This window comes from Heptranchias perlo, chromosome X (assembly GCF_035084215.1).
Source record: "Heptranchias perlo isolate sHepPer1 chromosome X, sHepPer1.hap1, whole genome shotgun sequence".
Taxonomy (NCBI): domain Eukaryota; kingdom Metazoa; phylum Chordata; class Chondrichthyes; order Hexanchiformes; family Hexanchidae; genus Heptranchias; species Heptranchias perlo.
The window spans coordinates 13,712,244-13,735,045 of record NC_090370.1 but is presented as its reverse complement, the minus strand read 5'-3'; the positions used below and the strand labels follow the sequence as shown (position 1 = coordinate 13,735,045).

Sequence of the window (22,802 nt, the reverse complement as noted above, 5' to 3'; positions counted from 1 at the left end):
TGTCACACCTCAGGGCATCACACCTCCAAAGCGTCACATATCCATGGGGCAAAAAAACCACGGTTGGCTCAAATAACTACTTATCTATTAAGTTACCAGAAATATGATTGACTAAATGTGAACAAATCAAAAGTAGCACAATAGTGCCAATGAGGAACGAGTAACCAGCAGAAAACCGAGCAATCAAATTCCTCAATTTTTTTTCCAATGCTACTATTTCCGAACCAGCACGTGCCACAAAAACAACCAAATAAATCACTGAAATCATTTCTTCACGCTGGTTTTGGCTGCCATTTTCATTCTTCACTTAGGTCACTTTATAGAGCTAGAAATAACATTTCAAAACAAATAACAAAACAAAAGTGCTACAATTTTGGAATAAAAAATCACTAAACTTACCCATTAAATTGGTTATGTAATGATTGAAATGCGTGCAAAAAAAATGCCATCATATAGGCCTGCCTTACTGCCTGGGGTTTGAATTACAAATTGCACCTCTGCCTTGGATGCTGGGATTTCCATCTACTATGGAGAGATTCTGTGAGCGAGAGAGATCCATTATGGGAGTTGGTTTTTCACCAACTCTTGCGGAACTATAATAGAGAGTGCGCCATAACGACCTGCAGAAAACGATTGGGGCAAAAAAAACTGTGCGGCATGCGTGTGTACATACGTGACAGGTGCATCGTGGGATTTGCAGTTTTCACCCTTTTCCTGTGGAACTTTAATGCCTGGAGAGCATCAGGACAACCCGTTTCACATGACACCAAACACAACATTTACCAACAATAACTGAAACTGGAGCTGCAGAATGAAAAATGTTCAGCGCTTTACAGTACTAACTCCTTAAAAAAAAAATTCTGAGTTGATGGTATTGCTTGGCTTGAGTCTTTTTGTCTCCTTGATGGGGACTAATGTTTGCGCCAGAGCCGAAGGGGAATCTTTCAGGCAGTTTGATACTGATCTCGAACATTGCGGCGGGAGTCAGTCAGCTAGGCCCAGATTATGGTGAATGTCACCTATTCAAGGTGCCGGTCATTGGAGACTTGTGGATAAACTTCCCTGGTGCAGCGCAACACCAACATCAGCTTCAGCAAGAACTACAAATTCACCGTAGAAAGCAAGGGGTGGGGGGGGGGGAAACAGAAAGAAATATATTTTATAATCATGTGAGTAACTGAGAAAAAGAAGCAAAGTTTGGGAGAGGAAGAAGGAGGGAAAAATAAATAAATAACAACTTGCATTTATACAGTGCCTTTATCATAAAAAAAATCCCAAAGTGCTTCACAGAGGTGTAATCAAACAAAATGGATGCCAAGTCAAAGGTAGAAATATTAGGAGGGGTGACCAAAAGCTTGATCAAAGAGGTGGGTCTTAAAGCAGGAGAGGTGCAGAGGCGGAGAGGTTTCAGGAAGGAATTCCAAAGCGTGGGACCTAGGCAGCTGAAGGCACAACCGCCAATGGTCAGGCAAAGGGGGTGGGGGGATACACAAGAGGTCAGAGTCAGAGGAACAGAATGTTCCGGGGGTGGGGGGGAAGAGGAGAAAGGACTGCTGGAGGTTACAGAGATAGGAAGGGATGAGACCATGAAGGGAATTAAACACAAGCATGAGAATTTTAAACTTGAGAGGTTGGGAGACTGGAAGCCAATGTAGGTCAGTGAGGACAAGAATGATGGGTGATTGGCACTTGTTGTGGGATAGGATATGGGCAGCAGAGTTTTGGATGAGCTGAAATTTACAGAGGTTAAAGGATGGGAGGCCAGCCAGGAGAGCAATGGAATAGTCGGCTCTGGAGGTGACAAAAAGGCATGGATGAGGGTTTCAACGGCAGATGGGCTGAGGATGGGGCGGAGATGGGCGATGTTAGAGGTTGAAGTAGGCGGTCTTCTCAGGGTCGAATAGGATGCCGGGGTTGCAAACAGTCTGGGACAGTAGCTGGGGAGGGGGATGGAATCGATGGCAAGGTTACAGAGCTAGTGGTGGGGCCGAAGATGATGGCTTCAATCGTTCCAATGTTTAGCTGGAGTAAATTGTAGCTCATTGAAAACTGGATTTCAGCCAAGCTGTCTGCCAGAACAGAGGCAGTGGAGGGGTTGAGAGGGGTGGTGGGGAGGTAGAGCTGGGTGTCATCAGTGTACACGTGGAAGTTGACCCCATGTCTGCGGATGATCTTGACAAGGGGCAGTATGTAGAAGGGGAAGGGGAGAAGGGCAACGATTGATTCTCGCATCTTAAGCAAAGACTACAAAATCCACCGTGTGAGTTACAGAATTTTTTTTAATATGGTGTAAACAGCTGGAAATAAAAGGTTTTGGAGAGTAGAACAAAGTTACTTGCACCCTAAGCAATTTTTATAAAGTGGTTGGTGAATAATATTACCAATATTGTATCTGTGAGACCTGTACTCTTCAGAATCAGTACGGCATGCAATATTTTTTACCTCAAGTCAGTCATGATATATTGCTGCAGTAAATTTGCTGCATTACAGCGATGAGCGAACTGCTATTGCGTTCAGGCTGAATTGGGGCAGCAGTAAGCGTCAAAAACCGCAGTCCAGGTCCGGGACCACCAGTGACTAATATCATTGGCGATCTACTGGTACTCTCAAAAAAAACACATACTAGGATAGTAAGTGCAAGACACTTGATATAAATCTTTACATACATGTGGGTATGTTTTTCCAATGATTATATTGTTCTTTACTGCTTTCTCCACTTCCCTAATTATCCTCCTTCAATTAGCAAGGCCCGGACCACAGATTCACCATGCTTTCACCCCACCCCTCTCCCCCTCAGAACAGGGTGCAATCTGGCTAGTCATTGATGGACTTAATCCACTAATGATATCTCAAGTTATGTTGTTCAAGCTGAGATTTGAACCTGGGCTCCCAGTGTGGCAGTACAGTGTTCTCCACAGCTTGGCCAACTACTTGATCATTGGCTAACATTTTGTAAGTGCCCATAGCCACATTTCAAGAAAAGTACAGCAGTAGGTGAAGATCCAAAAACAGTTTGACATAGTTTAGGGAGAAGTCTTCACAAAGACTGTACAATATAATATGAAGAAAAAAATGACATTTCACAAGAGTTTACATTCACATATATATGTCATGATTACACAGTGTTTATAGGAGGAATACATATGTTCAGATTTCTTGACATAGCTGTGCCTACATTGGGTGCATTGGGAGTTTAGGTGGTCGGGTCTGTTGTCTTTCCCTGTCAGTGGGTGGGTCTCCGTGCTGAGGTCATCTGCACTGAATTAGCCTTAAAGAATGGGCCCCAAATTACTTGGTATTTTCCCAGTTCCAGGCAGAGGCTGAACATCTGATTGGGATATGAACCACATGCGCTTCAGCCACATGTTCATTGTGGGGAGGGCTGCACTCTGCCACACAGGGGAGATGCACCTTCTTGCTGCTAGTATCAAGAGCTGTGTTAGGCCGTTTGTTGTGTGGGGGAGCCTTTTGCTCGCCAGTTTGCTGGGCTTGCCCACAGCAAACAGTGGGCAAGCCCAGCAAACAGTGGGCTCAGTCCTCTGGAACTGCAAGGCTGGTCACGGTACTTGCGGTTTCTTGGACAACCACCCCGAGTGGCAGAGTGCAGGGCCCGAATGGGGTATGTGGAGGAGAGTACCCTTCTGTCAGTTTCTCCGGCATTCATCTAATATTAAGAGGTTATATTTGTGGAGCTGGTGTGTTCTGCATGGTATATGATGTTGAGCTGACCCTTGCACATTTTGTTGCAGAGTGTCCACCTTCATACCTCTTATTAAATACAGAAGTTATAGTGCAGTGCAAAAGAAACTGTCACTTTCAAATTACTTCTCCAAAGTCAGTCTGATTGTAGATTAAAAATTATGTTTGTCTTGTGAATGAGTGACACCATGCTTCCTAAAACTAGAGGTCCTAACCAGGTGCATCTGCTATATAGCAATCTCTTACCTTGTGCTATTTTGTTGGGATGGTGGAATTACACTGTAATACACTGGCACTCCTCCACCAGGCAGTGTTCCCTGGACAGACTGACTGGGTACCATGATGGGCTGCTGGTAGGTCTGCTGCACAACTACTTGAGAATCACTGGACATTGGCACCTGGGTGGTCAATAACAAATCAGTTAACAGAGAGGAAAAAAAACTATTTTTTGGTAGATTATCCACATGGTTAAAAATGAGGTTTTGAAGCGGTTTGATTCTACCAGTGAGAAATCTATGGCCTTTTCCTCCATTCAGTTGCTTGCAGTGCTCCTAAGCCATCATATTGCTTTATAGCAATCTGATTGCTCTGTGGGAACTACATGACCTATTCCTCCTTTGGCCCATGGGAATCACGTGCCGACAACTCCAGGACTTTTCCAGTAGTCTGATGGTCTATGGGAATCACACAACAGATTTTTTTAAAATCCAAAACGCCAATGGCAGCCACTTTTCAACATCATGTCACCCCAGCTTTGGCTTGGGGATGCAAATGTCCTCCTCAGGCCTACTGCTGCTCATTATAGTGCCCCCGGCCTCCTCACATTCCTTGATTATGCAGCCCTTCAGTACACTGCTTTGATCCAGTTGTCCAACATGAAGGGGCAGCAACTCAGTCTACCTGTGCTCTCAACTGCCTGGCCAGCCTATGTTCTCCGTTCTGCTATGTTCCTACTCACCTAACTAGCTCCCTCCCAGCCCGGCATCCCACTCACTCACTCAATCCCTCCCCTCCCTCCTAGTAGCAACTCCAGGCCCCAGCCTCCCACTGATCTGAGTGTTCGAACTGCATTCCCATTCACCCCAGCTTCAGTGTTAGGAATCTCTCTGTTCCTAGTCTTAGCCCACTAACATCTCTGTCCATCCCATAGGCAGGACTTTGGCAGAAGCATATGCGAGAGGCACACAGAAAGTGTAAGATATACAGGTGAGGAGACAGAAACAAGAGATTTACAAAAATAAAAAGGGAGAAAGTGAGAAACAGAGTTAGAGATAAAGATTTAAGAGATTTAGAGCAAAGGTTCCACTCCAGGGGCAGAGGGCTTCAAGACAGACACATTCAGACACTGAACACCCAGAACTTGGAATCAAGATGAATGCCATAGGAGTTGCTGCCAAATGAGACTATTCTTTCTCTTTCACAGCCCCCCTCCCCCCATTTCCAGGTCACACTCTGACTCTTAAATTATCTCTAGGACGGGCTGGCTATGCTAAACCATTAGTGGGGGTTCAGGAAGTTCCCTGGTAAAAGGAATGGGGCAGTGAGACTTGCAAGTTCATAAAGCAAGAAATTAATAGAGTCAGACCCCCACAACCGCCACTAAATGGAGCCAAAGTAACACTACCACTCTCTCTGGGAGTCAAACCCATAGCACATACACATCCCCCAGGAGTTGCAGGAAGTGATAGAAAGGGACTTCAGAAACGGTCAGAGGAGGAGGCCTGAAGCAAGACAAAGCTGGGGCTTCTACCACCCTTCCCCCATTGCTGTGGAGTTCGCCTTCTGATAATGATGCACCCAAATGGGGCTTGGCATTGTTGGGTACCAGTGAAACCTAACTAAATGGTGCCAAAGAGGACCAGTGGAACGCAGAGATAAAAGTGGCATAGCAAGCTCTTTTGGGGAGAGATGGATAGCCAAACCCAGGTGGTGCTTGGAAGAAATCTAGCCTCCACTGATACCAGCATCCCTGGCATTGGGCAACATTGAAGAATGTTCCTCTAACTTTCATTGGCACCAAGAAGTATGCACCAGTAACATCTGCAACCAGTTTATTATCCTCAATGCTGGCTGGTATACAACTAGTGCACCAGGTTGTACCAGTGGGCAACAAGCTACCTGAGCCAAATAAGAATCTCAGGTGAGGGAGTACTAGTGGACGCTTTTGAACAGCTGTTCCAACTCTTGCACTGCACAAGGTCCAGCAAAATAGCCTCAGGCATTGTAGGTGCGCCTAGATAGATCTGACACACAGAAAATCTCACATCCTTACGTTCCCTGCTTGGATGAGAGATAGTGAAGACCAGAGCTGTGCCCACTGACACTTTGTTTAATCAGTACATGAAGTGTAGCAAGGTGTTCATAGACAGTCTAACAACTAATCACACTGAGCCAATCAGAACCACAAAACTCCTCACCGAGAAAGATGTTTGTGACCCTCCTCATGTTTTCCTGCTTTGAGAAAAGGGGAAAAAACATGAGGATCACAAACATGAGGAGAATGAACTAATGGTTAAAAATCATGACAACCCAGGTGGCTGTTTTATTCGTCAAATATGCTTCAATAACAAACTTATTTCCTAGATCTCATTGGTGAAAGAACAGTACTCCACGACAAGGCCAATGTTTTGAACAGCTCACTCCGCATCCAACAGCATTAAGAGTGTGATGAATGTGGTTGTACTTTTTTAATTATGTTTCTAGAAGTTTGCCCAGAATTCATTACCTGATATGATGGAACAGATGAGTACTGGACCATCATCCCTTGCATCTGGTTTCCCAGATTGCTTCGCTGATTGTTCATCAAGCCCGGTGTCTGGGGTTGCTGTACGCCCATCATCCCCTGGTAGGTCTGCTGCTGGTTTGGTATCACACCCTGTAAACCTATGTTCCAGAATAATAAAGAGTAAGATCTAGACCATTTGTCACTTACTATAAAGGCAACCAGAAAAACCACAATACAGCTGCATGGCTGATAGGAACCTTAATAAGAAACATTAGTGTCAGATTATATGTCCTTTACAGTAGGGAGGAATGCCAGAAATGGTGTACTTACCTTTCTACCTCGGTCCCTGCAGTTAAAAATTCTTCTTTTATTTTTAAAACCAATTCTGGAGGCTCCCCTGATGGTGCACTGGATTTACAGTTAGTAACTGAGATATAAAAGCAGGAAGATCACAGGTTTGATCCCCAGTCTGTGCTGAGATAGCTGATCTCAGCCAGGGTACAACTAGCCTCAGCACCCCTGGTTAGAAGAAGGAAAAATCAGCCAGGGTTCCAGCTCCAGGTTGCTGGTGAGCCCTACCACAAGTGCATGCTTGGACTTCGGGTGAGAACAGGATCCGGCTCGGCTGCGCTGCCTTCACAGATGACACTCGTGCCTCACACGTGAATAACGACACTTTACTCCAGCACGAGTCAACACGTTCAAGAAAGGGAGAAAATAAGCAGATATTCTTTAATTAAGAGAAACAATTATGATCATAACAAGACTCCATGAGGATGAACTAGATAATCAGGAACAGACAAAGAGCACCCCTCCAGAAAGTCTGCTCTTCAGCATTGAAAACACGGGTAGATTTTCAACTTGCTGCCCGGGCATAAAACTGGCGTTGCGAGTTGGATGCCCGTTATAGAAATTGCCCGATTTTCCACAATGGAAATATAACAGGTGGCCAATCTATAACACCAGTTTTACATTCAGACAGCATCAAAAATCTACCCTACTCTCTCTAACAACTGTTCTGACATCTACAGCTGAATGGGAAAGTGTTGCACAAGGACCAAACTGCAGTATTCTCCAATGTGTACAATGATACCAAATTTGACCATTAGAGGCAATAACATTACATTTTAAGACATCAGTTTTGCTATTCTAGAAGAAACAGTAGTCATTTTTCAAATTACTGGTGAGCTTATGGAACATATTAAACCTGGAAAGCCTGCAAGATCACGTAATCAAATATGCTACACAATAGATTAACCCTTAGACTGCCAGGAGGGCCAGGGAAATTTCAGTTCCCTCGGGGAAACCCTTTTTTAAGTTTGAGCTCACACATTAAGACACTGCAACGAACACTAATATTGCAGTAATAAAAACTAATCACGTCACAAAGAGCTTTATTACTGCAATAGTGTGAGGTGAAACTAGGTATCCTTTTGGCTGACTTTGGCTTGGCGGTCTCCCAGACACACTGGCCTGTACCGTTTTTCTGTTTTCTCTGGACTCACTCCTCTAAAATTCTCTAAAGACACTGGCAGTGGTCCCAAACAAGCTCGAGTAGAAAAATGCAAACAATTCTTACAGGCGGACACATTGTTTTTCGATGAGAGGAATCTAAAGCAGCAATCATAGTCATCCACAACTGTGGAGACCCTGCTTTCTACATTTTGTGCAGTTTGAAGATGTCAGACATGGTAATGAACTTTGATGCATTTTAGATAAATTTGCCCAGCAAGAGGAGATGATTAGTTGCATGCCAACAACTGGCACAGGACAGTCAGATGAAAAAACTGGTGTGTGATAATGACACAAAGGTAGAACATTTTACAAGTTGGGCAAAATGAACTAAAACCTTGAAGGCAAGATTTAAATTAACTATGCTGCAAAAGTTATGTGTGCATTGTCCTGATGATTTACAGGAATATTGGCCCGCGTGACTTTTCCTTGCAAAACGTCTCTAAGGCAAGACCTCTCTAGAGCAGTGTGTGCCGGATGCCAAAAGAAAAGAAAATGGATTTTTATTGACTGAAAAGCAGCCAATTAAAAGCTGAATGTAATCTCACACATTTTTATACATCAATAAGGATGAAGCTTTGCTGAAAAGTAAAGCTCATTTCAAGCCATTGTTGACTTCTAGAGGCTAACACTGACAAGATAAGAAACTTTTCCATGTGATAAAAGGGCTAATCTGATACTGTATGTCAGCTGCAGCCTCTTAAATCATCTTTAAGCCTGCAATGCAATGCAATGTACTTCACTAACCTGTTTGTTGCGCTGGCTGAGGCAGCTGTTGACTGCGCTGAGAGTTGTAAGGAACCTGGGAGAGAGGCCGGTACTGCTGGTTGGAGCTTTGGTACTGCCCAGGGGGATAATAAGAGACAGGTATCTGCAGAAAGGGAAAAAGGAAAAAAATTCAGTTCACTTCAAATTCCAAAACTGACCCTGTTACCGCAAGCTCCAAGGCAACTTGCCATCATCCTGCATCCATAAAGCCAAGGCATCGCAACACATCGTGGTACCTTTGTAAAACTCAGGACACTCAAGGGTGTGTGCTTTTCCAGATTACAGCAGCCCAGATACTATTTCTGTACATGATGAAGAACATATCAGAGTCTGTTTTATTATATAGAGGATAATAGTTGGTTGGGAGTGAGATAAGAAGCAATAATTCGTCCAAGAGGTTCTAATGAAATTCCAATTTACAAGTTTAAATGACTGGCCTAACAATGCCAGACAATCACTTCAAAGGTTAGGTATAAAACATTTAGATGCAAAATAAAGCTCCCTCAACAATGTGCCTCAGTCCAAACCTCAGATGGGCATTTGCATCTGCTCCAATGCATTGTTGCATTTCGTACAGCAGCTGTTTGTGCTCGCTCTGACCTTAATTGCCAATTGGTGTTGAATTGGGCAGTTTTAGCCCAAGTTCACCAGGAACTGGATTGAGACCACCAAACTACCTCCCTCAGCTTGTGTGAGTCCTGGTTTCCACCTCTCAAGTCCCAGTTACACAGTTGCTAGCTCTGCTGAAGAGAAGGCTGATCTTTTCTCCTCAAACTATAATCTCAATGATCTTGGGAAAGAACTCGCCTCCATTCTACATGTCCATTATCATCAACATTAAGTTTTATCTCTGCCAGGTTTGTCTGATCCTCTCCTCTTCGGACTCCAAAATAAGAAATCTGGTCCTGACAGCACACCTCCCTGGGTCAAGATGTGTGCCTCCAAGCTTATCACTGTCCCACGCCATCACTTCATTCTCTCTTACTCCCAGTCCACCTTTCCTTCTCGGAAATTTGCTCTTGTTCACCCTATCCCAAAGAATTTGACCCCATCACCCTTCTAACTACCACCCATTGGTTCTAACATTAGTACTTTCTAGTTATGGAAGCTGCTAACTTGCAAAGTATTCATCATTGCTACAGGTTTTTGCACAACCGTTTTTTCACTCAACAATTTGCATTTATATAGCGCTTTTAATGTAGTAAATTGTCCCAAAGCATTCAAACAGTCAAACAATGGCCCCCAATAAGCACACCTTGTACCATGATCCAGAAACCGTACCTTCTCCATACTCCATCTTCACAGAGGTGCATATCCAAGGAACTAATAATTACTCCCAATGTAAATCTCACACTATCAAATTGTCTGAAATGTTGAAATATTGCCACACAGACCAGAGGCTTGCAAAGTAAAGCTACTAATATCTTGAAATAGTAATATGAAGCACAAACATTGACATGCTGAAAGTACAATATAACTGCAGAGTTAAAAAGTCCACAATGGGTCAATTACCCTTCGTAAAAACTTCAGAGTATGATCAAAGTCTGTGTAACTTCAACGAATAGTTATGTTTCTGGTCAATAAACTCAACCTATTTTCATCTTGTCCTGTTCAAATCTTAGTTCACCCTCAAACAAGGCCTGCTTCTGAAACCTCTTGCATGATTCAAGCAATCACTTTTCGAAAGAACCCCATTGCAGTTTCAAATTTGCATCGCAAGAACTTTTAGTCCCAAGAACTCTTTGGACGATTGCAAATATACAAATCCATATGATGGAACCAACCATTTGTTTCACTTCAAAGGTACAATGCTGCTAAATAAATCAAGAAAACTTTGCATCACCTTAAACGTTTTGGTCTAATCCATAATGAACAGTATGATTTTGACATGGCCGTTCCCACTGGCGATCTTGTGCACCTCCAGAAATCTGCTCTTGGATATTTTGGTGAATCATCTGTCATTGCCTTAGACATCTCCAAAGTGTTTGACAGGTTCCAGCACTAATTAACATCATATGGCACCCATTAAAGCTTTATTGCATGGCTATCGAGTTTCTTTTCAAATTGTTTTATCTGTTGATGGCTTGGGCTCTGTTCATTAACTCAGGAGTCCTCCAGATCGCTGTCCTTTCTCCCACTTTCTTTCATATCGACAAGCTCTTCCACTCATCAGTCAACCCTATCCACTTCCTGCTGATAAATCCACTTTATAATCACAAGTTGCTTCAGATTGCACACCATCAAGGCTCACAACCCCCAGTCCAATAGCTCAATCACTACAACTCCTGAACAAAGCAATGAAAATTTCATTTTTCTTTCAATTCTTAAAAGACACTGGGCTGTATTTAGCTCTGTTAAATTTACCAAATGAGTAGATATGAATAGAAAACGGGATGTAATATTGATAAAAAACACTAACGGACTATGGGCCCCATTTTGCAAAACAGGCAAAAATGGCACCTGTGCTGGTGGCTTGAAATGGGAGCCCCTCTGAATGGGATCCTTACACAGGAAAAGCTTGTCTAGAGAGCTTAGCTTACACACTTGGGTGGGGAGTGCAAAATCCAGTAAGGCAGCAGTTTCTTAAAGGGCTGCAGCTCCCCACAAGAGGGGAAAGACTTGCATTTATATAGTACTTTTCACGACCTCAGGACGTTCCAAATCTAATGAAGTACTTTTGAAGTGTAGTCACTGTTGTAATGTGGGAAACGCGGCAGCCAATTTGCGCACAGCAAGGTTCCACAAACAGCAATGAGATAATGACCAGATAATCTGTTTTTTTAGTGATGTTGGTTGAGGGATAAACATAGTCCAGGACACCGAGGAAAACGCCCCTGCTCTTCTTCGAAATAGTGCCGTGGGATCATTCACGTCCACTTGAGAGAGCAGACAAGGCCTTGGTTTAACATCTCAACTGAAAGATGGCACCTCTGACAGTGCAGCACTCCCTCAATACTGTACTGGACTGCCAGCCTAGATTATGTGCTCAAGTCTCTGGAGTGGGGCTTGAAATCACAACCATCTTACTCAAGCGAGAGTGTGACCAACTGAACTAAGGATGACACCGTTGTAGTGATGGAAGAACAATGGACCAACTGTTTACAATGATAAAGCAGTGACATGTGAGCAGCACTGCTCCCTTTGATGTTGTGCACTGAAAGGGAGTGGGTCCCATTTGGGGCTAAAGACCATCCTACAGTAAAAGCCAGCTGCATGGAGGAAAGTTGTCGACTGAGTTAATACAGTTAATCCAGGTTCCTTGTACCTGGCTGCAAATAAGGAAGAAGTTTGCTAGGAGCAAGGTGAACGTAAATACGCTCCTCACTTTTGTGCACAGTTCTTGTGGGACTCATCACCCATTGCACAAGTTGGAACTGCCACACCTTGCCGTAATACCATTTGAAGCATTGTGCTCAACCATTGTTCTTTTGCACATGCTGCATAGCACACTTTTCTTGAAGGTGGAGGTGGCAGCCAAAGAACAGTAAACAGATGATAAGGCGTTAGGTCGAGGTACTCCTCTGCTGTTAGAGGATTTCTTAGCGGGATCAGCAGCCATGGATGCAGAGGATAGCCTGGTCTCCTAAGAGCCATCCACCCAGTATTTCTTTGCGGTCATATAACGCAGGCACCATGGAATGCTGAATAATGAAGCCATCATGGCTGCCACCTATATAACAGCTACTGACGTGCATGCTAATGTTTCCATGGTCAGGCACCACTGGAACATGAATTGATTGCAAACTCTTTTCATGAAGGCCATGGAGTTGACATGAAGAGCCCTCATGTCCACATGGAGATATGCATGACACTCTGCACTCAAGAGAATCCTGCCAGCCACTAAAAGCTCTCTGTTCTGTGCAGCTGAGGTGTTGCAAGTCGCAAACACTGCGTTTTGTCATGTGTGCACTGCAGATCACCTGATGTGTGTGTTATCTCTTGGAGTGGCCTAGAAGGATCTGGAAGCTTCACGCTGTGGTAATCTTCATCTCCATAAGAGGAGCCATCCTTGATCCAGCAAATGACACAACTCTACGGCAGCCTGTCTTGGAAGCAGAGGCGATGAAAAAAAGGTCTCGTCTGGCACATCCAAGTATGTGTGGAGTAGTCTAACGCAGGTCTCGGGCTAATGACAGGTGACAGTCCCGGGCCCTAGAAGGACAAGGGCAGCAGGCACATGGGAACAACACCACCTGCACGTTCCCCTCCAAGTCACACACCATCCTGACTTGGAAATATATCGCCGTTCCTTCATCGTCGCTGGGTCAAAATCCTGGAACTCCCTTCCTAACAGCACTGTGGGAGAACCTTCACCACATGGACTGCAGCGGTTCAAGAAGGCGGCTCACCACCACCTTCTCAAGGGCAATTAGGGATGGGCAATAAATGCTGGCCTCGCCAGCGATGCCCACATCCCATGAACGAATAAAAGAAAACACCTCAGGGGCCACTGCACCTGCCTTTATTGGCACTCATGCACTCCTCCCTTTCATCTCAATTTTGGGGGATGTGTTTGGAAGCCCCTCTAAAGGAATACCTATCCTCATTAGCTTTGTATGGTATAATTTAAATGCCAGCAGCAACCAAAAATAAAGAAGAAAAATACTGGCAAGGAAAACAAACCAAGCAATGGAGGGCTGCCCAACAAAATGCAGCAAGAGGGAATTAAAATTTCAAAAAAAACTTTACCTGGAACAAAAAGTCCTATTCTGTTTTAAGAGGCCAATGTGAGCAGGCCAGCTCCCAGCACTCCCCTGCACCTATTTATTTATGGGCAGGGCTGTCACTTTAGGCGGAGCCATGTTGAAAGGTATGAAGTTTAACATGGAACCACTAATGAGGTGATTTTATTAAAATGAGTTTGCACATACTCAGTTTTTGCCTCGAAATTACCCATCAGAAAATCAGTCACCCGTAAATCAGTCATATAAGGTAGTGCATCTTTTTTAAAAAAAAATTAATTCTGGCTGTGTGGTTGTCGCTAGCAAGGCCGCATTTATTGCCCATCCCAAGTTGCCCTTGAGAAGGTGGTGGTGGGCCTTTTTCTTGAACCACTGCAGTCATGTGGTGAAGGTGCTCCCACAATGCTGTTAGGCAGAGAGTTGCAGGATTTTGACCCAGTGACGATGAAGGAACAGTGATATATTTCCAAGTCGGGATGGTGTGTGACTCGGAGGGGAATGTGCAGGTGGTGTTGTTCCCATACACCTGCTGCCCTTGTCCTTCTAGGTGGTGGAGGTCATGGGTTTGGGAGGTGCTGTCGAAAAACTTTCCAAGGACTTTCGAACCTGCCCCTGCTGCCTGTGAGGCTCTGCAAAATTAGGGCTTATATCTCAAACTTTATTGCTGCTCTGAAAATGGAACAAATATTAATGACAAATGTGAGAAAAAAAGTGATTTATTTTGTTTCTTAAAGCCTTTTGAAAAGTTATTAGTAACAAATATGTGCATCGTTCTACAGCTGCACAGTCAAATTGAAAAGTGGGTACTTTATTCCAATCAGTTTAAGGAAAGATTTTAAAATATCAGCAGAGTGGTGGCAGAAAGTGAACAGTACACTAACATTTCTGTCAGAGAGCATCGAGTGTAGCTGCTATTGTCAGGTATATCGCAGTGGAGCAGGAGAAGAGGGCAGCTGGGGGTGCAAAGATATAGAATGATACACAACTCCCAGCAAGTACTACATCAGGTACAACAGAGTCAGCAACCTCGGCATGGTGGAGAAACAGGTTACGAGGAGGCTCAGGATCACCAGGGTGAAGGAGGTGTGCTACCTGCTTGCTGGGTACAGTCAGTCATCTGCATTGCACTATCAGCAACAACAACGGTCACCACTGTCCTCAACTTTAGTATCATAGGGGTATTCCTGGCACCCACAGGATAATTTCAGGATTGAGCCACTGTCTTATTTTGCCCGAGCCTCCTTGTGCACTGTTCCTCCACCATGGCCAGGTTGCTGATGCTTTTGTACCTATGGTAGTACCTGCTGGGAGTTGCGTGCTATTCTATGCCTTTCGTGCACAATGAAGAATTACAGACTGCAAAATATATTAAAAGTAAATTAATTGTATTCAGTTGTGTGGTTCAACTGTTTAATGTGTTTGTTTAATGCTTTTGCCCTTGTATGTTGTGAAATTCCCGATGCTAGTTGTGCATGTAATGTACTAATAAATGTTCTCTCAGTTGAGGAGGTAGCACTGGTAGGTGGCTGCATAACTAACTGGTGAGCTGCAGGGAATACAGAAGGGCCATTATCTGTATCTGTGATGAACCCTGCTGGACCTGCATCACTGCCAGGGCCCCTCTACTGCTGTAGTGGCTGCAGGATCAATGCTTTCAAAGGCAGCACTTATCAATCTTGCAGGGCTGCACGAAAGTTCAGAACTGCCACTGACATGAATGCCAATAAGCTGTTCCTATGGTAATCTACACATGGCACTGCTGGAGGGCATTTCATGATCCCTGCCCATCTGTTTGAGCATAGATCAGTGGGCATTTATGGGGTATATGAATCCCTCTCTCATGACTGCTTCTAACCGGACTTCAAGCTCATTGCAGCAAGCTTGACTGCATTTTGAGGCTGTTATGAGATGAAAGAGCATTCAGGAGATGCTTTTACTATGCATACATGTGTAACTGAGGCCTCCAAAGCAGATGCAGTTCACATGCTCCATAATAAACTGTGGTGCACACAACTGTTGTCCCATGACATCACTCATGTTGGAGATGGCAGTGCATATCTGGGTGTTTAACTGCCCCATACTACTCCGACTATCTTCTAATGTAATATGGTTCGAGTGGTGTACCAGCCTGTGTGTAAAAGCAGGCCCACGAAGGTGTGTACCTCTGTGCAATTTGGAAGGGGCATGCAGTATGCTGGGCCTTTGTCCTGTACCAGCTGGCCCTCATTAACCCTTCCTCAGTGACTGTAATTTCTCAATATAACTAGCTACCTCCGTCGCATTGTATATTTGTGCTCGTGTCTGGTTCAAGTGGGGATGTTGATGGTTGATACTCTGATGAGTGCTGCTCTCCAGTTTCAGCTGCAGGGTGAGTGGATTCTCCTTGATCTGTGAAGAGAACGGATGGTACATTATGAGTACATTAACATATTTACCTACTTGGGTGCTGCACGGTCATTACAATCCTATTATGCATTTGTGCAGAATCACTGTATGTGGATAGCGTGAATGTCTTAATATATGGTACATACCACAAGATCTGCATTCTCCTCCAATCTCCACAAACCCCATGCCTTCCAGCTTGCCCTGCTAAATAGAACTACGATAGTTTACTCATAAGGAATGAGGTGTTTCACGGCTGGTCTCCACCACCTGTTCCATGTTGCCACCAGCCATCATATGCAATTTTAGCCTTTAACGATAAGAGCAATGGCAATTGCAACAGGGTGTTTAGAAACATGGAAATTCCTCCTTGCATCACATTCTTTTTCCAATCATGACGTGTAATGCAATTTGCATAACCGTGCAACTTCATTTCTCCAAATATGCTGTCTTTTGGACATGCTGTATCCTTAATTATTTTCCTTCATGTACGTATACCTCTCTCTACTCCTTTAAGACACTCCTTAAAACCTACCTCTTTGACCAAGCTTTTGGTCACCTGTTCTGATATCTCCTTATGTGGCTTGGTGTCAAATTTTGTTTGAAAATCACTCCTGTGAACGGGCTTGGGACGTTTTACTACGTTAAAGGCACTATATAAATGCAAGTTATTGTATATGCCCCCTTGCTGCTACTTTACTTTAATAGTGATGCCTTACCAGGATGCTCTTTTTAAAGTCAAGTAATTTTTTCTGTAGCCCCTGCCAGGTCCACCAAGTCACTGACACCGCATTGAATCTTTCGTGACATAATAGTTTGCCTCCTTTGCATAGTCTTGCCCCGTTTCTCCACTACACTGGGTTACCATCACATCCAATGCCTGGTGGTAAAGCGGCTTTTTCAAACTGCCGATGATTCACTTTGTACAAACACTGCATGCTCCAGAGCTGTATCAAAGAACTTTCCGACATTTACACAGTTCATTATCTGCACGAGATGTGTTGAAGGATCAGTGGTCTGAAGTGATTGGCTTTTTTTTGCTCCTGCTAACAAACTCACATTTTGAGGAATTGGACGTGCCCACAATTTCATTATGGGATCATACATTTTGATTAGAAGCAAGCATTTCATTGGTTTATCTCAAATAGAAAAAAACATAGTCCCCAGTTTCTTCACGTCTCTATCAGGTCTAACCAGTAGCCACCACCTCTTGTCTTAAGGTTCCACCTTTCGTCCTCCTTCATCTATTGACACTCTTGGGCCTCTGACCACAAATTGAACTTCCACATCCTCACTGTTAAAGCTGCATCTTTCATGCCAAGCACTTCTTTTTCCCTCAACAGCCCTTAAATCTCTATAAAGTTTATGTGAATCCTGCTTGAACACTGCTCCCATATCTGGGGATACTCTTCCAACACCCCAAACATTGTTGGACAGGACAAGAAAAAGCTTGCCGATAGGTAGTCCATCTCTCACCTCTAGCCCCAACACAACTTTATAGTCTCTCTCTCTCTATTTCATCAATATTACTATGGTCAGTACTCCTCTGAACTTTCCTTTCCTGTTCCTTTGGAGCTTCAAATACTCTGTCCTATATGCTGTTCCCTCTCCCTACATCCTCACCATTGAAATCAAAACTCATCGCACCACCTTCTACCCTAACTCATTCTTTCCCAGGACATTGAACATGTGAAACTTCTCACATCACTCAGTCTTTAACCCGTTCTACTCCACAGGCTTTTAAAACCCAAGCTCGGCATTACCTTACCCCTACTTCTCAAGTTACCTCATCTTCTCTTTTACTGATTTCAACATTGATGCTGTCCTGCACTATGGGCTTTGGCCCTTCACCTTGGCTTCTCAATTTAAAAACTCACTCCACATAGAACCCTTATATGCAGCAGACACAGGAGAGTCTTATCCAGTCATCTTGGGTTGGATTTAAATCCGGGTCCCAGAGGTAAATAGCCATTTTATAACCCAAGTCATCCACCACGATAGTTTAAAAAATATTCTATGAACAAGTTGAGTTTTGTGGAGGTGGCAAGATGCAAGTGAAAGTGCCATAAAGATGACAGCATATATACAACTATAATAGCTTTGCGACAACATTGGCCTCTATTTTGACTCCCCCTGGCCTGGCGGAAACCAGGGAGAGAGCAGTTAAAATGGAACAGGGTACTTACCCAACTTTTTCCCAACTCTGATTTGACCAACTGCAATTTTAAATTGTAGGCAGCATGGTCGCCCGCCCTAATCCGGTGGGATCCTCTTTAAATATGCAGACAAGGCTCCGATTACATCGTGGCCCGATCTGCCATTTTAACCTTAAGCCTGAGCGGGGGAAAGCAGTGGTGGCTTCCCTGCCAGGCCAAAACTGCCGGGAACTGGATTGAGGGCCAGAAGAGGCCCAGTAATGTAAGTTTTTAATTACATACATTTTTAAGAGTCCTTGTGGGCTAAGAGGAGCAGGAGTGAGCCTGAACAATGAGCTTCAGGAGACTATTTGACCTCAGAGGGTATCACAGCTGACCCAATCCTCTTCTCACCCAATATCCATACACATGCATTTTCCAGCTGCAGGCACTGGATAAGATCAGGGGCAGGAACTATGGCTGAATTTTGCCCTCTCCAGTCCAGAGACATTTAAGGCTAATCATAGCACCACCACTGCACCTAAGGTCAGCAACACAGGAATGAACCTAGGGCCTCCTTGGTCTGTACAGCTTCAGTACCACCCCTGGCAATACATTTATTCTCAGAGCCACCAGGAAGTTCCGCTACAATATTACTGATTGTAGATTTCCTAGAAATCCACTATGTAATATATATTATTGTAATATAATTCAGACATGTGCCCAACAATTTTCTCTCACATTCTGAACACCAGAAATATGTGATGTGAAAAAAAAAATACCTGCTGAGGAGGCTGTATGTAACCCTGAGGCTGAAGCACCTGCTGAGCTGTAGGATGTCCAGATGCCGCGTAGGGAGGTGCAGAGAGAGACTGCCCTGGCGAAGCTATGATGTAGCCAGGCTGCTGGGACATCACTGGGGCTTGAAATACAGCAGAGGTAGTCTCGGGCGCTTCGGTGGAACCCTGGCGGCTGAGGCTCATCTGTCCGAACTGGCTGCCAAGATCTTCAGGCTAGTTTGCATACAAAAATAGAATTACCCAAATTTCATCTTCACAATTCAAACAATAGATCTGATCGAGTAAACTCTCAGTCAACAGAAACCTTTCATGCTGATCCCCTTCATTTTATGCAAAGTATACACAATGATGGAAACACTGAGATACAGTTTGTTATTGACAAATGATACATGAATAATAATGGCAGATCAGGCAACATCAGTCAGATGCTGCCTGACCTGCTGAGTATTTCCAGCATCTTCTGTTTTTAGTTCAGATTTCCAGCATCCGCAGTATTTAGCTTTTGCATGAATAATAAAGGCTGTGCTAGAGGGATAAGGTACATATCCTGCTGTTCCCACATTTATATATTCAGTTTAAACACAGACACAAAGTAAGCTTTTAATTTAGTTAAATGTTTATTTTTGTTTTTAAGTGCTGCAGTATTTAAACACTAAAGACAATGAAAGGGAAGGTGTATTCCACAGAATCATAGAATTTTACCACACAGGTGGCCACCATTCAGCCCATCACGCCTGTGCTGGCTCTCCGAAAGAGCTATCCACTTAACCCCATTCTCCTGCCCTATCCACATACCCTTTTACATTCTTCTTTTTCAAATATTTATCCACTTCCCTTTTAGAATCTGTTGTGGATTCTGTTTCCACCACTGTTTCTGGTTGGGTATTCCACATCTTAATAACCTTCCACTTAAAAAAAAATCCTAACTTCTCCCTTCGTTCTTTTGGTGATGATCTTACATTTATGCCCTGTGGTTACTGACTCACCGACCAGTGGAAATAGTTTTTTCTCGATTTACCTCATCAAAACCCTTCATAATTCTGAACACCCATATCCGATCTCTTAGTCTTAGCTGTTCTACTAAAAAGAGCCCCAGTTTCTCTGGTCTCTCCTCGTATCTAAAGCCTCTCATCCCTGGCATCATCTTAGCAAATCTCTTCTGCACCCTCTCCAAAATCTTGACATCCGTCCTAAAATAGAGCGCCCAAAACTAGACACAATCGCCCGAAATTTACACAGGGCTTCTCCCGATCTCCTGCCATAACTTTGACAGAAACTCCAGAGAAACAGCGTAAACATCGAGGAACAGCGTAAACAACTAAAAACAGCTGTTTGCGCGGATTCTCCTGTAGTTTCCGAAGTAACGGCAGGAGATCATGAGAACCGTGTAGAAATTCTCCCCCAATAATCTAACTGCAGCCTATCAAACCAATGATTTGTACAGATTTAGCATTACCGCTTTGTCTTTGTACGCACCCCGATTTATAAAACCTTGGATCACGTGTGTGTGCATATTGTCATCTCACTTTTATAGATGTGTGTATTTGGACCTTGAAGTCTCTCTACTCCTTTTAAAATTCTACCATTTAGTGTACGTGTTCTCTTATTCTTCCTCCCAAAACGTCCTCACTCAAACCTAAATGTTGCAAGTGTTGGTGACTCAGTTGACCTTGCAACTGAGTCTTGTTTGCTGGGTAACCAAGATGCAGATATTTTGTGCAGGACTCCCCGTTACGTGCTGACATGAAAGGAGAAGTGCTGTGAGCAGCACTCCTCATCGCCCGGAGGGAGATCTGTACAATATGTCACCTAATGTACAAACTCATCTTCATTCTTCAAAATGATCTCTATCCTTCACCCAAATAGGAGTGAAGCTCAGCTTGATAGGCTCTGGGGAAACCATGTGCTGAGAACACACATGAAAATGTTGCAATGGCATTGCAGATCGGTAGGATGGCATGTGTCTTCTACTTGTTTCTACAAAGCCCTAGGACTAGCACCATTTGACCAATTCATTTTGATCTGAAGCAAAACTGAAAGCAACTTATCATGAACCCTCCAAAAACGATATCCCTGCAAGACCTGTGGGATGGACGCCTAGAGGATGCAAATCATTTAAAGAATGAGGAGGAACCTACAAGATAATGGGAGCAACTGCCCTCTGCTTGTTGATATAGAGTGTTGATAGACAAACAACTTATATTTATATAGCACCTTTAACATAGAAAAACACCCCAAGGCGAGGAGGTGGTTGAGCGGATTGACATCTGCAGTAGTATCACTCTCAATTGTGGGAAAGGCTGTCACAAGAGAGAGTCTTACAGTACGTTGTCCTCCTGTGACCACAACGCAAGGTCCAAAGCACACTCAATCATTACTGGTTAGGAAAGGTTAGCTTTGCATGGAGACCAATGGTTAAGCAGGTTCAGCTGTAGCAATCTCAGTCACACGTTGGATCCACAAGGATAGCAACTGCCATTAGGTCTAATATTCTGAAATAACCGTTCACTGGGACTCATGGTCCTTTCTGGAACGAGGATATCAGATCTCTGACTATTGTGGTATAATGGCAAAAAAAACCTCCCGCTGGGTAGTTGGAAGTAATGCCAAGAACATTAGGGACTTCTAATAATTGACAATGAATCCCTGTTTTTTGACTGTACTGGGCATCTGCCATACTGGCACGTGGCTTTCATGAGCCAACCGTCTAGATACAGATGCAAATGTTACATCCTGACATGCAGTACAGCCATGGACAGGCTGTTTGCCTGCGTCTGGGTGCTGGACAAAGGTTTTGCCAACCCTGCACGTTCAGTCTAATTTAGGGTTACACACTGAAAAATTGCATATGTTGTCCTAGACCCTTGTCATCTTGGTTCACAAGGATATGATAACGAGGAACTGCATGAAAGCTGCCTGGTGTGATCCGAGAGATCTGGAAGAAGGGTTCTACTCCAGTAACAGGGACCCTCGGAGTTAGTATATTTAGCCTTTGTACAACCCACATATTGAATGTGTCTGCATTTAGAGCTTTGGTCCAATAGTGCATCGTCATGCAGCTCATCACTATCTTCCTTCTCCTAGTCTTGCCCCACTCCCCTCGGAGGAGTTCTATTCTCAGTTGCCCATAAGTTCTAAGGTGGGACCTTAGGTTTCCACCGGCTGAGTAGGTCTGGTTTGTCCTGTTGTAGATGGGAACATGCCTATTATTGATTCTGCCAAGTCTGAATCTACCTTGTTTAAGAGACAATTTCTTGGATCATAGCCAGGGTAAACTCCCTAATGCCCTTGCGGTGGGAAAATATTTACATTTTGTTTTAGGCTGTGTTTAGACTATCCCTATAGGAAAATAGTCTGAAAGTTACGGAGCGGAGATCTCTTGAGCTGAGATATCCCTGTCTGAAGGGAGCCCAGTGATGTTAGGTCAATAGTTTATTCCTCCGAGGGTTCCATTATATTTTGCACTCATCTTACATGATATTCAGTGTTAGTCATTGTCAATAATGCCACCGTGACAATATTCATTTGGTGGTGGTAAATTCCTGCCGAGTAGCATAAAAACACCTTCATTGCCACTTGGTATAGGAGCCTCCTTGGTGTCATCTGATGCTGGCGAGCGTCTGGTATTAAAACGGATGATGTTGAATTCTTGGCATCAATTGGTGGTGATATGTATTCAGCGACAGCCAACTAGGCACGGCTGCATTTCTTAGGCTTACTGTGCTCACTTATCTTGTGATGCAGGAATAGGAAACCACTTCCAGCCATGTCAACATTTTCAAATGCATGCTCAGTATGTGGTTTCTCCAGAACCTATCAAGCTAGACTATACTCCTAGTGCATGGAGCACGTGGAATAAAGGAAACTGTCTTTTAACAGGCTGACTTTAACAGGCAACTATAAAGTATATGATAAGGAATGATCCACACTTGAAACACTTCACATTCCATAACAATTCAGCAGAACACAGCTCCCCTCCATCTGGGTCATGTGAAACCTGCTGCAACAACAGGCGGTTAGTGTGATAACTTTGCTGTAGAATGCTGTTTAAGTTAACTGGCTAACAGATGTGAAGAAGCTCTCCCAATGGCTCACCAAG

At 43.9% G+C, this 22,802-nt stretch overlaps 1 protein-coding gene across 10 annotated transcripts in view; it reads right to left on the bottom strand.

Moving 5' to 3' along the window:
- Positions 1-22,802, bottom strand: part of LOC137307292 (R3H domain-containing protein 2) — a 172,806-nt gene that overhangs the window by 30,042 nt on the left and 119,962 nt on the right. For 6 of the 10 annotated variants that reach the window (XR_010959098.1, XM_067976746.1, XM_067976750.1 and 3 more), the window contains 5 exons: positions 18,686-18,916; positions 15,658-15,774; positions 8,684-8,807; positions 6,425-6,582; positions 3,946-4,097 (listed from right to left, as the gene is read on the bottom strand). Coding sequence is in view for 9 of the 10 variants with exons in the window: in XM_067976746.1 (XP_067832847.1) it covers positions 3,946-4,097; positions 6,425-6,582; positions 8,684-8,807; positions 15,658-15,774; positions 18,686-18,916 (782 nt within the window). In the remaining variant the exon portion in view is untranslated. The remainder of the gene's footprint in view (positions 1-3,945; positions 4,098-6,424; positions 6,583-8,683; positions 8,808-15,657; positions 15,775-18,685; positions 18,917-22,802) is intronic. The other 4 variants (XM_067976751.1, XM_067976753.1, XM_067976752.1 and 1 more) reach the window with 1 other exon arrangement.